Source organism: Cetorhinus maximus, chromosome 11 (assembly GCF_964194155.1).
Source record: "Cetorhinus maximus chromosome 11, sCetMax3.hap1.1, whole genome shotgun sequence".
NCBI lineage: Eukaryota > Metazoa > Chordata > Chondrichthyes > Lamniformes > Cetorhinidae > Cetorhinus > Cetorhinus maximus.
Genome location: NC_135889.1, coordinates 68,595,849 through 68,611,472, shown reverse-complemented (window position 1 = coordinate 68,611,472; position 15,624 = coordinate 68,595,849). Strand labels below are relative to the sequence as shown.

The window sequence follows — 15,624 nt, the reverse complement described above, 5'->3', positions numbered from 1 at the left end:
GGTTCGCAGCTGCTGCAACTGGCTTCTTCAGTCCCTTGCACCATCTTGACTACTGTTGTCCTTTAGTGGGCTGGCTGACTACATCACCCAGAATGCACCATGGTTTAAAAAAAAGGCTACACAGACTCAGGCTCTGACTCCAATAACCCCCTATATTACAGAACTTTATGCCAGAGCGGAGCACCAACCATGCGCTTGCATGCAAACACATTGAGGCAGCCACTTGAGAGAGTGTAGTGCTACCTGAGTCCGGGCCCCTTGAAGACACAAGCCTGGCGATTGGCACTCCTCCCCCAGTATCTTAAGTAAGATATCACTGCATTTTCAGTGCAACTGTTAAAGAGAGCCCAAGGCATTATATTTAATTTGTACCCCCTAGAGATAGAAATAATCCATGCACTTTCCTCAGCGTAAAGAGGGAAATTAGTTCAGCATCAGCTCATAGAGCGATATGGTATTCTGTCTTTAGATTCCTAAGTTTTGGAAATTCATTCCTGAATGTACTGTTGTAATACTCATCAGCAACTTTGTCCACTTTATGGATTAGCTTCAATGCTTTTAACAATGCCTTGCTACTTAGTAGAAAGCATTCTTAATTTCAATTGAGATACAGCTTGAATATTTCACGATATTTATACTTCAATGTTACCATGAGTTGGCCTTTGACTTTCAATGCAGTCCCACCAGGGCCCTGTAATTTGATAGGTGAGGGTTGAAATGTAATCTGCTTGAGCCATTTTACTTTGTCTGATAAAACAGAAACTCCTGCTCCTGTGCCTAATTTAAACTTTGTGGGATGTCCATCCACTTCAAGTTTAATACACCAGCATTTGTTTTTACTATCATTTACCTCCCCTAGGAAGGTCCCTTTTTTCTGTAATTCTTCTACTTCTTGGATATGACTTTGCTTTATTTTCTCTCTCTGTTTACAGGTTGCCAGCATTTTCAAGCGACAGACAGTTTTGAAGTGTCCTATTTTTCCACACTTCTGGCACACTGCTCCCCTGCTGGACATTCTTCTCTCTTGTGCGGTTTGTTAGCGCCACATTGATGACATTTCAAGATGGTGGTTGGTGTGCTTTTCCTCATTTTGGCTGGCTTAGGCTTTGGCGCATTTTCTCTCTTAAAGCCTACAAACTGAATGGTCTCACTCGATCTTCTCCACGGGACCTCACCTTCTCCACGAACAAAGGCCCAATTTTGTTTTCCAAGCTGAGTTTGCCTCGCAATTTGACTAGTATTAATTCCTCACTTGGATATATGAGATCTGATAATGCTTCGTCCAGAATCCCTACTACGATTCTGTCACAATCGCTGTTCCCTGACAGCCTGTATAGCTCATTGATGAACGAATCCATGCTTTCACTTGGTCTTTACTTTCCCTTGTTAAATTTTGCCCTTTCTATAGTTAAGTTTCTGTGGACACTGAAATATGAATCAAATGCTTGCAGGATTTCTTCCTAAATTGAAGTCTCAACAACTCCCTGCCTTGCTATCGGGTCGTCAGCAATGGGTCCAACTGCATAAAGTAGTGGGCTGACCTGGTCTTTTTGATTTTTTTGCATAAGCCAGAAGCAGTTCTATATTTCGTGAACCATTTTCTCCAGTTGTCTCAGTTCTGGGCGTTTTCCAAGCCAATATGGTTCTAGGAGTGGTAGCATGAGTCCATGCTTCTACTGAGCCCTGGAATTGTTGCTGCTTCATGCTTGTTGCTTTGGGTCTGTGTTCACTGCTTTCCAGACTCCGGGTCTGTGTCTCAGCTTGCATCTGCTGCACCGGTGATGTCCTGGTTTTTTGGTCTTTTTGGTGAGTCTTGAATCTGTTCCTTTTGTCCTTCTTTCAAGGGCTTGTCTTTCTAGGGCTTGCCAGGTCTGTAGCTGCTTCTTAAAGTTTTCCTGGGTCTTTTACTCTGTCCGCTGCCACCACCACTGTCACCATATTTCATCGTGTTTTCGGGGTCTAGATGGGGTTCTTTGGGGCTTCTCTATTCTCCCAAAGTAGGCTGCTTGAGACTATAGCTTGTTAAAATCGTTATTCTTTATTTACAGCGACTATGTATATAATAGGACCTCTGCACGAAGTTGGACCTTCTCCTCCCTCCAAATCTCCGTTACTCAGTCATGTGATGTCACGTCATCATCATATGCTTCTATGTTAACCCTTTACACAGGAAATCTGGTTATCTATCTCATTGCTGTCTGTGGGACATTGCTGTTTGCAAATTGGCTGTCATGTTTTCCTGCATCATAATACTGACTACACTTTAAAAGTAATTTGTTGGCTGCAGAGTTTTTTTGGGACATCCAGAGGGCTTGAAAAACAATGGCCCGTAACTTCCGAGCTCCCCAGCGTCAGATTTTGGGGGTAGCCCAAAGATGCGCTGGGGAATACCTTCCGGAAATTCCCAGGTAAAGGTTTGCAAGGCAACTGTCCAGGCATACAAACTTCCTCTGGACAATTGCGCTGCGCTGGGAACCATCTGAAAATGTGGCTTAAATCGCAAAATTCGGATGGTTCCGCTGGGGTTATACCAAATATTTACTCGGAAAAGGCTAGAAGAATTAAAATCTCTTCTAACTTCTGAGTAACTATTGCAAAGACCCAGACCGACCCCACAGGACTACCCCACACCCCCGACTGCACCTGCAGCACAGGATTCCCTCCACACCACCCCGAACTCCAACATCCCGCCAATCCCCCGAAATCCAACACCCCCCAACCGAACTCCGACACCTCCCGACCCCCCCGAACTCAGACATCCCCCAGCCCCCCGAGCTCCGACAACCCCAAACCCCCCCGAACACCGACACCCCCGAACACCGACACCCCTGAACTCCGACACCTCCCCCCGAACCCCGACACCTCCCCCCGAACCCCGACACCCCCCGAACCCCGACACCCCCCGAACCCCGACACCCCCCGAACCCCGACACCCACCCGAACCCCGACACCCCCCCGAACCCCGACAACCCCGAACCCCGACACCCCCCGAACCCCGACACCCCCCGAACCTCCCAAAACACCCCCGAACTCTGACAACTCCTAGCCCCTCCGACACCCCCCCAGCACCCCCACCTCCAAACTCTGACAACCCCAAACCCCCCCCCACCGAACTCCGACACCCCCAGACCTCCGACTCCCACGCACCCGGGACCTCAGCCCCGCCACTGCCCCCCACACCCCGCCCCCCCCAACGACTGGCCTGGCCCTTGGAACCCCCACAAACCATCACCCCCCTCAATGAGCTCCCCAGATCTCCGGCTGACCTCCGCTCCTGACCTCTGACCCCACCCCTCTGACCTCCAACAGCCCCCCCACACGCACACCTCCCCAGGCTTCTGACCATCCCCCTCAATCCCATGACCACTCCTACCGACCTCCACGCCCGACTTCAGATACCCTCTCCCAACAATCACCCCACCTGACCTCCAACAGCCCCCAGACACCCCACCCATTCCACCCCTGGACATCTGCAAGTCCTCTGTGCTCACCTTAGACACTTACCTTCCCCTGGCCTGTCTATTTCCCTGGCCCTTTAAACTTACATGCTTGACGGCAGCAAGTGCTGTAAAGGAGAGGATGAGGCCTCCTTGAATACAATGGATCTACACTTCGCTGGTGCCTGCGAAGAGCCTTTCGATGCAGGCCCCAAGCAGCTCCGGTGAACAGAAGTGGCAACATAATTTTCAGGACCAAGTAAGTAGGAATTTATTTCTTCTAATTTCTGCAGGCCAGCATTTTACGACGATAGTCGGAAGTTACGGCCCAATTTAATTGTTTATCTTATTATTATTATCACATAGCAGCCTATTCTATATACAATGAATAATGATCTGAAACCAACAGAACCTGTGTCTTTAAAGCTGCCTGTGCCTTCAGGAATATTTATTTCATCACACGGCTATCTAGTTCCTGTGCCCTGTGCACCATTTCATCTTATCCTGATAAGTTCTCCCCACTTCCTGCCATCAACAGCTTCACGTGCATTTGTGCAGCTCCCAAGACTACAAAAGAGTCTTTCTGTTGTTTGCCTGTGGGCATAAGAACCGCTGTCAGCTTTCAAATTACATTTGTCTCTGGAATGCCTAGGCACTGAATTTTCAAATTCACATTCTTTTGGACATTCTTTAGAATCCTTTATGAGCTTATTAAAATGTATTTTTCCCTTTTACTCCTCTTATGATTTGAGAAAACCCATCATGGAAATGGACAGAAGACCTGTTCTCTGGTGTGTGAAATTAGCCTGAGATGGACTCTCCAATTTTCCTTTCCTTCTGACAAGGATCTTATAAGCACTGTTGTAAAATGTAGATTAGGAATTCAATACTAGGGAACTTTGGACACACATCTGTGTCTGTGCTCTGCTACAAAGGCATCAGCTAATTCCTAACAGGTTCAAAATAATTACTTTCACTTGCTAACAAGAAACAAAATATGGTTTAGGTGCAAGTTTTGTTATATTAAAACCTGTGAAAAGTATAACCCAATCTCATTCACTAGGTGAATTGACAGAGAGAATGACCCTTTTGCAAAACGTTCAAACTTACCCAATATAGTTTGTTCTCAGAGAAATCTCCAGTTCTCGCAGTACTTGAGTTGATTCTTGCACTCTTCGTCTGAACTTCTGAAAATATTTAATTGAAAACATTTAGGATGAGAATGGGTCATCGATTCAAAACTGAAACAGGTAACATACCTTGCAGGGTATTCAGTTGTCAAATGCATGAATCCGACACACACCATAACAATGCAGCCTAGTTTTAAAAGATTCTGAGGAAAACCATGTGTTGAACATAAAAAAGATATTGTGTTACTGATTAGTACCATACACGGTCATCTGTTACTGCTCCTATATAAAGTACCTGCACTATTGTGCTAAAATGAAACTATTTTAATCACTTAACACCAAACGAAAACTACTGCCTTGCAGGGGTTACAGAGACAGATGGTTGGTATCGTTGTTCCTGGAGGGTGTAAGTTATGCCAAGAACGAAGAAGATCTTGCAGTCCCTTTGTTTTGCATTCTATGTATGTTAAAAGAACACAGTGACATGGTGCAAATTTAGGAGGAGAGAGGCAAGGTTCAGTGTAGGAACCTGATTGCTATCAGGGCCAGTCTGACAAACACACTGTAATATGATACTGAAAAATTAAGCTTTCTTCCCCAAACCCCCACCCCACTTTATTTTGTTATTGAGCAGAACATGCTTTCTCAGGTCAAAGTAGAACAGACGACAGTGGCTCCTTTGAGGGGCCTATAACTGATCTTCACACTCAAGTCTGAATTTTTGCTAAGGGACTTCATGCCTTAGCCAAGATGGCACCGGAGCCCTAATTCCTTAAGTTCCGCCCCCAAATGTGGCACCCACCATTTTCACCAGGGTAGCAGGGGTGGGGGGTATTTCACACGGAGGCAGCAGCAGATTTTTAAGTACAGCTGCCTTCAATCAGAAGCAACTTTCATTACCGGGAATTCCAAAACACAACTCACGGGCTTAAGACATTCGGGGAAATGTTCTAAGCCAACCAGAGTTCTTTGGAGTGGTCAGGTGACCTTTTGGATTGTTAACAGTAGATGTTAATGTGCACAAAATATGTTTTCTAGATTCGGGAGCAGTCCTCATCAGATTGGAAGTTGGCAAATGTTACACTACTTTTCAAGGAAGGAGAGAGGAAACAATGAACGTCAGGCCAGTTAGCCGAATATCAGTCTTCAGGAAAATACTGGAATCTATTATTAAGGAAGTCTTAACAATACACTAAGAAAACCATAGTATGATCAGACACAGTCAACATGGTTGTACTAAAGGGAAATCCTGTTTGACAAATTTATTGGAGTTTTTTTGCAGCTGTAAATAATAGGGTAAATAAAAGGGAACCAGTAGATGCAGTACACCTGGATTTCCAAAAGGCATTCATTCAATCAGGTGCTACACAAGATTAATGGACAAGATAAGGGCTCATGGAGTTGGGGGTAATATATTAGCATGAATAGAGGATTGGTTAACAGACAAGAAGCAGAGGGTGGGCACAAACAGGGCTTTTTCAAGTTGGCATGCAATGAAAAGTGGAGTACCACTAGGATCGATGCAGGGCCTCAGCTATTTACAATCTATATTAATGATTTAGATGAAGAGACTGAGTGTAATGTATTAAGTTTGCTGATGATGCAAAGCTAGGTGGGAAGGTAAGTTGTCGGAAGGACATGGAAAGGTTGCAAAGATACAGGACAGAATCGTCCCAGATTTGCACTAAGTACGGTGGCGGTAACGACATTTTATCCGCCGGCCGTGATGGCAGGTTTTCACGCCGTATCGTCCCAAACCAGCCACATTATTTATGCACTCGCGGGAAACACGAGTTTCCATGGTGGGCAGGCTCTCATTCGCCTGCCCACCCGCCATCACCCTGCCGCAGCATCTCGCCGGGCGCCGTATTTAAAGTCCAGTCGCAAGCACACATCTCACTGCTTCCAGATCACCACTGCTACACACGGAAGACATGGCACTGAAACTGAAGACAACTGCAGCCCTGAAGTTCAGCAATGCGTCCCTCGAGCGCCTTTTGGATGCCGTGGAGGCCTGGTGGGACATCCTCTACCCCCACTCTGGCCACAGGATGGGTAGCAACAGCACTAACCCAGCTTGGGAGCTGGTGGTCAGTGCCAATGCCCTTCAAAAGAGGACAACCACCCAGTGCTGCAAGAAGATGAATGATCTCCTCCATTACGCAAGGGTAGGTCACTCTTCTCATCGCTCTCAACTCACGCACTCACAAACCCATCACACATCCACAGATCCCTCACACTACCAGTTCAAGGGAAATCACCATTCACTCTCTCACACTCACCGTCATTGTTCTCATCCCGTCCATGGGACCACTCACCACCTACACAGGCCAGGCATACTTATCATCTGGCTTGACAGGTGTCTTGCTTACACTTTCTCCATCTATATCCATGCAGGACAAGCTGGCATACAACAAGAGAGAGAGGCCGCAGACCGGTGGCAGAATGCCCGAAATTGAGGTCCTCACGGACTTTGAAAATTGAGCCATCCAGCTGGCCGGCGAGGATCTGAACCGGTCCTGTGCTGACAGTGAGGTCTATGCTACTCTACCAAGTGAGGATCCAGCAGTGCAACATCCGTCAGACAACCATGCCGGGAGTGACGTGTCCTCTTTCACAGGCCACTGCCATTAATTATCTCCCCTTGCTTTTGCAGGCACATCTGCCAAACAGCCGACAGAGTCCATGACCCAGGGCCTCCAATCAAGCCCCGAAGAAACTTCTAAGGAGGAATCTAGAGGCACCCTCCCTGAAGTCCCATCACAGCGCTCACCCACACCCTCCACCAGCGCAGAGACACACACCTCAGTGGGACCCAGCTTTAGAATAGCCACAAGATCACAATCAGGTGAGCACATTGCACTGTCTGATCCACAGCAGGGGGAGGCAGGGACTTCCCAGGTTTCTGGCATGCAGAGGACTGCTGGAGGTCAGAATGTTGCTGAGTCCGAGTCAGATGACGAGCCTCTGTTCTCAGTCATGACACAGTTGCTGGAGCTGCAGAGGCAAGCTGGGGAACATCAGGAAGGGATGTCTGCTGCACTCCTCAGATTGTAAAGCACGATGGAGGAGTCCATCCGCCTTCACTCTGAGGTAATAGCACCAGTAGGCCAACACACCGAGGTCAACATTGGTAGGATGGCGGCCGCCATGGAGACCTTGGTCCAGGACTTCGCTCCTGTACTGCCGCTTAGGCTCGACTCCATCGCTGATGCCATAGTTGACCTCCAACAGTATGTACGCAAGAGGGGTGCCAGGCAGCTCGATCTCACTCCAGCCACTCCTGCCCCTCAAGGAGTCAGCCTGGGGCTGCTGGGCACCCATAGGGAGGAGAATCAGCAGGTGCATGCTGCAGGGCCATCCATCCAGGTGACTCCGAGAGTGTCCAGCCCTGTGACCTCATCAGCTCCAGCTCCACAGGCCGAAGAGGACCCTGAAAGCAGGCCAGGGCCCTCCAGAGTATGCCCGCTAAAGTCAGCAAAGACAGGACATTGCAGCCAGCAGGTTCCCTCCACCTCCGCTGTGGATGTCCGAGGAGCACCAAGGCGTAGCGGCAGGGTTAGGAAAGTTAAGGAGAATTAGTTGTACAGCCTGGGCACAGGTGTTATCACTTGTACATACTGTTCACTATTGTCAACAAACTCCCAAGAATGTCTCCCTGCCTATGGCTCCTTGTTCTGATGAGCAGTGTTCGTGCCACTCAGATGTGAAACCTTTCTGCACAGGATAAAGGCAGGTGTCTCAGTCCAGGGCCTCTTCCCTGTGCTCTGTGCAGCCTTCAGACCAAAGTAATGGTCCGGCCTCACACTCCCTGGAAACATTACTGATGCCTGCACTTCGGCAGTGCTGGTCATTGCAGCCAGAATGTAGTGGGCAGGCGTCACATAGTTTTCTCAATCTCTTGGTGTGCTCTCAGCACCTTTAAGGGGGGCTGGCCCCCATCTCTTCGGCATCTGTGCCCACTAATGCTGTGCTCCTGAAGGCGGACAAAGGATCAGATGCTTCTCAAGTTTCATGGCTGCGTCTCTATGATATGACCCTGGCCACAAAGCGCAAGCAAGCTGTCCTCAGCCAGACAGGAGTCAGACATTCTCAGAGGCTATGTGAAGTTTCATGGGGTGTCCTCACTGCATGTCATCATCATCCTCCTGGAATCTAGTGACTATTAGGGCCTCCACTGCATCTCCATGACAGGAGCATTCTCACAGAGGGTATGTGCGCTGCCATAAGGCAGAGTGGAGTCAGATGTTCACAGATGTGATGTAAGGATCTATGGGGTCACCTCACTGCATGTTATCAGCATCTCCACAAATCTAGCAGCTATGAGGGCCTCCCGAGTGCGGCTGCCTCATCTAGCCAGTGCGAGGGCCTTATCCCCATCATCGTCACCTCCGAGGACCTCCTCACCCTCATCCCCTTCAGCATCCTCCTCTTCAGCCAGCTTGTCTCCCCATTGGAGCGCCAGGTTGTAAAGGGCATAGCAGATGACGACGATGTGTGACACCCTCTGCGGACTGTATTGCAGGGCTCCACCAGGCTGGTCCAAGCACCGGAACCGCATCTTCAACATCCCAATGGTCTACTCCACCAAATTGAGAGCTGCAGCATGAGCTTTATTATACCATCGTTCTGCTGCAGTCTGAGGCCACTGCACAGGTATCATCAGCCACAGCCTCTGCGGGTAGCCCTTGTCTCCAAGGAGTCATCCCTGCAGCTTCCAGCTTCTGTGGACCCTGGAAGACTTCAGGGATCTGTGACCGACTGAGGATGTTCACACTCCCTGGAAACCATGTGCACACCAGCAGGATGCGTTTCTGGTGGTCGCACACCAGCTACACATTCAGCAAATGGAAGCCCTTGCGGTCGATGTAGTCCACCATGTGTGTTGCGCCGGAGATCTGAGCGCCACATGAATGCAGTCAATCACACCCTGCATCTGCGGGAAACCCGAGATCTGGGCGGATCCAATTGCTCTTAGATCCTGGCTGTCCCGGTCCCAGGTGAAATGCACAAAGTTGTGTGCCCTCGCAAAGATGGCATCCGTGAGCTCATGGATGCATTTGTGGGTGGTGGATTGTGAAATCCCACAGAGGTCACCTGTAGAGCCCTGAAAGGAGCCACTGGTGTAGAAATTGAACGCCGCGGTCACTTTCACAGCCACTGGCAGTGGATGCCCTCCATGTGTCCATGGTGCCAAATCCTGCAGTAGCTGACAGATGTGACTGACCAGTTCCCTAGACATGCTCAGTCTTCGGCGACACTGGTTCTCAGTCATCTGCAGAAATGACAGGCGGCGTCTATAGACCCTGGGTGTCGCTGGGCGCCAGCCTGAGATGGCTCACTGTGGCTCTTGGACGGCATGTGCGGGAGCCCTGCCACCCCTTCTTCCTGAGGTTGCTGCTCCTGCCTCTGCACAGTCAGGAGCCTCAGTCACTCTCTCCTCTGTTGTCTTTGCGCTATGTAGGCCATCAGGCATACAGCTAGTTCACCAGGCTCCATGATCCTGATGTACTCCTCCTGCACACTGAAAGAGAGAGACACATGGTTAGCATGGGTGCACTAAGAACCTATCCTGGTTAAGTGTGACGGCCCCTTAACACTTCCCGGAGCGTGCTGGTCACCGCTTGGATGGCCAGAGATTAGTGCGCTGCATGGCTGCCTTGTTAGCTTGAACCATGGGGGAGACTGGTCCAAACCGGGATGCTGAGATTGCAAGAAGCTGTGAGCGCCTTCAGCAGTGACTGCTCCATGGCCAGCTTTAGCCAGGAGATTGTACAACGTGTGCAGTTGTCCAACTGTTCCGCAGTCCACTAAAATGCTCATGAATTTACAGTCTGTGCTAAAGGGGGTTGCTGGGGTGGGGGGTAGCTCTGGAGCACTTGGTGGCACTTTGATGCCTCTGCGTTGTTTGAGTCGGCAGATAAACTGGGAACTCGACCCAATGATATCAATGTAGCTGTGCCTGAACTGTCTCAGCTGCATAGGAATGGTCACTTCATATAGGTTTTCCTAATGCGTGGCCACTTCCCTCACCCCGACTGCTTGTGTGCTAATATTCAAAGGTAGGGCTACCCTTCACCCACCACCCCCCCTCCCCGCCAGCAGTGGCCTCAATGGTAGGGATGCCCTTAACCCCAACCCGCCGATGCCCTGAAGCTTGAAGTCCAACAAGCGGCCCTGGCGAGTGCTGCACTACATTACTGTGTACTCACCTCCAAGTTCCCCTTAAAGTGCAGACCGCAAAGTGCACACCTTTATGTGCTGTTGTGAAACACGTTGGTGTGCTTTCCCACCGACATGGATGGACGATCCAGCGGGCTGGCCTGATAATATGCTGATGTATTACAATGAGGTTCCCGATGTCCGATGGCAAGAAACGCAGCCCGCCATCAATGTGCTGACTGGACAATCACAAACCGGTTTCCAACCGTTGTAAAACCGATCGCACCATATTGTCCGCTCACGGCACCGATCATGCCCAATGCCAGCCGGCAAGGAAAATTCCACCCATAGTCAGGTTAAGTGAGTGGGCAACAAGATAGCAGATGGAGTATAATGTAGGGAAGTGTGAAATTATTTATTGCTTGTAAGAATAGAGAAGTGGAATATTCTTTATAAGGTGAGAAACTTGTAAGTGTTGATGCTCAAAGAGACCTGGGTGTGCTCATATAAGGAATGCAGAAATTTAGGTGCAGCAAGCAATGGGGAAGACAAGTGGAATGTTGGCCTTTATTGCATGGGACTTGCAGTACAGGAATAAAGAAGTCTTGCTACAATTGTGCAGGGTTTTGGTGAGACCACATCTGGAGTACTGTATGCATTTCTTGGTCTCCACATTTAAGAAAGGATATACTTGCATTGGATGCTGTACAGCGAAGGTTCACGAAATTGATCTCTGGGATGATGGGGTTGTCCTATGATGAGAGGTTGAGTAAATTGGGCTTATATTCTCTGGAGTTTAGAAGAATGAGAGGCAACCTCATTGAAACATACAAGATGCTGAAGGAAATTGATAAGAGTGGACGCTGCGAGATTATTTTAGCTGATCGGGAATCGAAAACACGGGGGCACACTCTCAGGATAAGGGGCTGATCATTTAGGACTGAGATAAAGAGAAATTACTTCACTCAAAGGGTTGTGAATCTTTGGAATTCTCTACCTCAGAGGGTTGTGGATGAACCATCATTGAATGCATTTAAGGCTGGGATAGACAAAGTTTTGGCCTCTCAGGGAATCAAGGGATGTGGCAGGAAAGTGGAGCTGAAACCCAAGATCAGCCTTGATCTTATTGAATGGCAGAACAGGCTCGACAGGTCACATGATCTCCTCATGATCCTATTTCTTGTGTTCTTGTGGAAGGTCAGTGGAATTGTCAACCTGTCAAAGTCATTTAAATCTCTTCCATTTAAAAGAAACAGCCTGCTTTGACTCAGTTGAAAAAATAACCAATGCTTAAATGCTTACAATTTCACTAGCTGTTTGTTTGACATAAGCCTGAGGACTATCATTATAGGATTAGTGCTGCTTGACTGCTTCCACAACCTATTATCACAGTAGGGTGGGGCCTGTAATTTAAAAGTTTGATTGATAGCTCCAAGTGGTTATTAAGGGATTACCTGTCTTTGATGTGGGCCGTGAATACAAATGTTTGTTTGTTTTTAAGGGATGAAGTACTTGAAGGGATTTAAATATATTGAATGGGCTTTTATCAATAAGGCTGTTTTTTTTCAATTTAGGGTAGTCTGTAATGCATACTTAGAACTTTATTTTACTCTATCCCAGCATGGCTGCTGGTGTCTGCCCATGATGGATACTGGGTGAGTTGGTATGGAGGGTGTAAAAGCAAAGGGTGGTGGGTGAGGTGTTATGGGTTGGCATGGGTTGCACTAAGTTTGCTTAAAGGGCTAAGGGAATGAGTGGGGGGCATGGGTCGGTATGAGTTGGAATTAAGTTAGCATTAAGTAGGGACAAGAGTATGGGAACCATGGAGATGGGTGGTGGGTATGCAGAGTGGATGGGTGAGGAGGGATATGAGGGCTAAAGGACTGTTTTTGCTTGAGTGCTTTCATTATAACTGGGACCAAGTCCCAAGGCACAGAGGCAGGCCTTTTAACCAGCCCACCTTGGCTGCCTCCACACCGTTTCCAGGTGCAGTGGGCCTGAGCACCCATTTCCCCTCCCAGCCCAGAACAGAAATCAGACCTTTCAGGGTAGTTTCTCCCAAGCCTGGTTGGGGAGTTGAGAATTTTCCCAACTCGGGAACAAAAACTTGGCCTTTGGATGGGATTATTTGTTGTCAGAATCGTGAGGATTCCTGCTCACCAGGATCAAGTCACAATGGGGTGTACCAAACCAGTGGTTTGAAGCACTGGCTTGGAGCACTGGTAGTGAAGGCTTTGACACCCATATGGCCACAGTCCTGCTCACATCCACCTGACAGCAGGTTAACTTCCCAGAAAATTATGAATTGCTTCTCTCTCAATTGAAGCTGGGAGTTATAAAGGCTGGTCTATGTGCCTCTATCCACTGTTCATGAAGAAACAGGTGAGCTCAGTCATGTTCTTAAGATTTATAGAAGGCATTCAGATTCAACTTTGACATGGACGATATTGTGAAGTGGAGGAGGACGATTTTTTTTAAGAAAGAGTTCTGCAGTACGGAGGGTCATTTGCTGTGTGGTCAGGTTAGATTTTAGATAGCACAGGTGGGTCACAGACAATTTACTGGATCTGGAAATAGCAAAAATGTCCCGTTGGGAAGTGTGGAACTATCAAATAGGTCTGAAAGATATGATCCAATGCTTTCTCCTATTGTCTTTAATCTCCCTCTATGCTTTCAGAAACATCCTCAAAAACACTTCACTATGCCTTCCATTTGCTACCTTAGCTATAGAAAGGTATAAAGAAATCAGTTGATAAGATTCACTATAATCTCATACGATTATGCTAGTTTTAAAAAAGGTAACGTTAACAAATTGCCTCTTTCTGAGGATGAACTTTCTTTATTTCACTTCAGTCTTTTTCAAAAACCACTCTAATCTTGAAGGTGGGAAGAGAGATAGGAAAAGTTGACAATGGGAATAGGAACAATATTAAACAGCAGTGTTCACTGTATGAAAATATAGTTAAATATCCCCATTATAACTCTGAAAATGCAAAATTCATATCAACCCTGATTTTAAATTCCATGGTAGCAGCTGAATGTCCAAGACTCATTTATAACCAAATAAATCAATCATGTTCAATATCCACTCTAATCCTACTAGTGTTACACAATGGGTTCCAAATGTATGCCACATATCTTCATTTCTGATTATCAAAACAATATTTTACATTTCTATTGAAACATGCAATATAGTATAATCAGGGAAATGTACTTAACATTTAATTACAATTGTTCTACAAAACTTAGAAAGGTTAGTTCTGCCTTTGGATTACATGTAGAAATACGACTGTAATCTGTAATGATCAAAAATATGATCAAGCACCTCACACCACACCAGTAAAGACTGTGCACACTACTAACAGCAAATTTAAATAGCTTTGCCTTTCGCGAGATAACACCCTGGGAATTCTTTTGATCGTTTATGATTTCCATAGGGAAACAGCACTTACCTTCAAAATTCATAGCACATTTCTTCCAAAGTCAAAGCAATTTTACTGATCTCAATATTTCTACACAGAATTTTGTATGTTTATTATCTGTTTATATCAGTAGATTATTATACACCGTATGAAAAGAACACTTTAAATCATCCTCATTGAAGCATATAGAATGCTTCTGGTATGTTTTCAATTCATACTACGAATACTAAAAATTTATGCCAATTGAGTTTTGTGGAATTTATTTTTCACTACATAATGAAAATGTTGAAAGTCCACGATGTATGTGTTTTGCCAAAGGCTTCTGCAAGTGCCAAACAATGGCATTCACACTTGGTATAGAACTATAATATAAAACTCATCCCCAATAGGATGGAGAGGTAAAGTATAATATCTACACTGTATTACACGCTCTCTGCCTTGCCCCTGTCTGATTGGCTTGTAAGCCTCTAGAACGTGTTAGCCCCTACATTTGAACTGGAGGCACATTTAAAAACTGAGAATACAAAGCCAGGATTATTCAAGTTGGAACAAATTGTTTAGTGCACTTCTCTCATCAGACTGTGCTACAAAAAAAACTGCTGATAAAATCCACACAGGATGCAAGAACATCTGTGCTGACCAAATAAAATATTTTTAGAATCATGGCGGATTCATGGGACTAACTACTTTTGCTTCAGAAAAAAATCAAGACATTTATTTTCGATATTCTGATGCTGAAAGGGGATGTGCACAATGAATATTTAAATAAACCTGATGATTTCTGCTTGTCCATTAAATTAGCAATTTTAGGTAGCAAACTCTTCAGTGTCCATCATAATCATGCAATATTGTGATCAGTATATTCTTTTAAAATATATAAATTGAGATTAATTTTCCAATGCTTTATAGTGGGAAAATAAAATTGGAGGAGTTGATGTACCAAGGCCACACCACTAAATCAGGCTATTAAGTCAGAGTCTTGCATGTGAGTTCACAATCTTGCATCCTCCCACTTCAAAAATCACAATCTCACACCCTACTGCTAATTCCAGCTTTATTGTTTTCATATGGTTTCTCTTGCTGGAGTGTGTGGGAGAAAGAAAAAGTTATATACATGAGCGTTTCCAATATCCATTGTGCCTTTGGAAATCTTCCAATAAATCTTGAGGCACTGCAGTTTAAGTACAGGATTTTCACTATGGATGGTGGTCTGAGTCCTTTCACTATAGTGTACTTTTGTTTCCCCTACTCTCCAGCTAGAGAAAGAAAAAGAAAATCTTAACTCACACCTATCGTCATGGGGCTCTGTGCAAAGTGGTTGCTGCAATTCAAAAACAGAATTACCTGGAAAAACTCAGCAGGTCTGGCAGCATCAGCGGAGAAGAAAAGAGTTGACATTTCGAGTCCGGAAGCCTGTAAAGTGCCTAGTCGGAAGATGATGTGCTGTTCCTCCAGTTTGTGTTGGGCTTTACT

General features: G+C 46.5%; 1 protein-coding gene across 6 annotated transcripts in view; it reads right to left on the bottom strand.

Annotated features, from left to right (window-relative positions):
- The window catches only part of LOC144686670 (formin-like protein 2), a 266,760-nt gene that overhangs the window by 86,005 nt on the left and 165,131 nt on the right, over positions 1–15,624 (bottom strand). For all 6 annotated transcript variants that reach the window (XR_013577971.1, XR_013577972.1, XM_078552178.1 and 3 more), the window contains exon 4: positions 4,548–4,624. Coding sequence is in view for 4 of the 6 variants with exons in the window: in XM_078552178.1 (XP_078408304.1) it covers positions 4,548–4,624 (77 nt within the window). In the remaining 2 variants the exon portion in view is untranslated. The remainder of the gene's footprint in view (positions 1–4,547; positions 4,625–15,624) is intronic.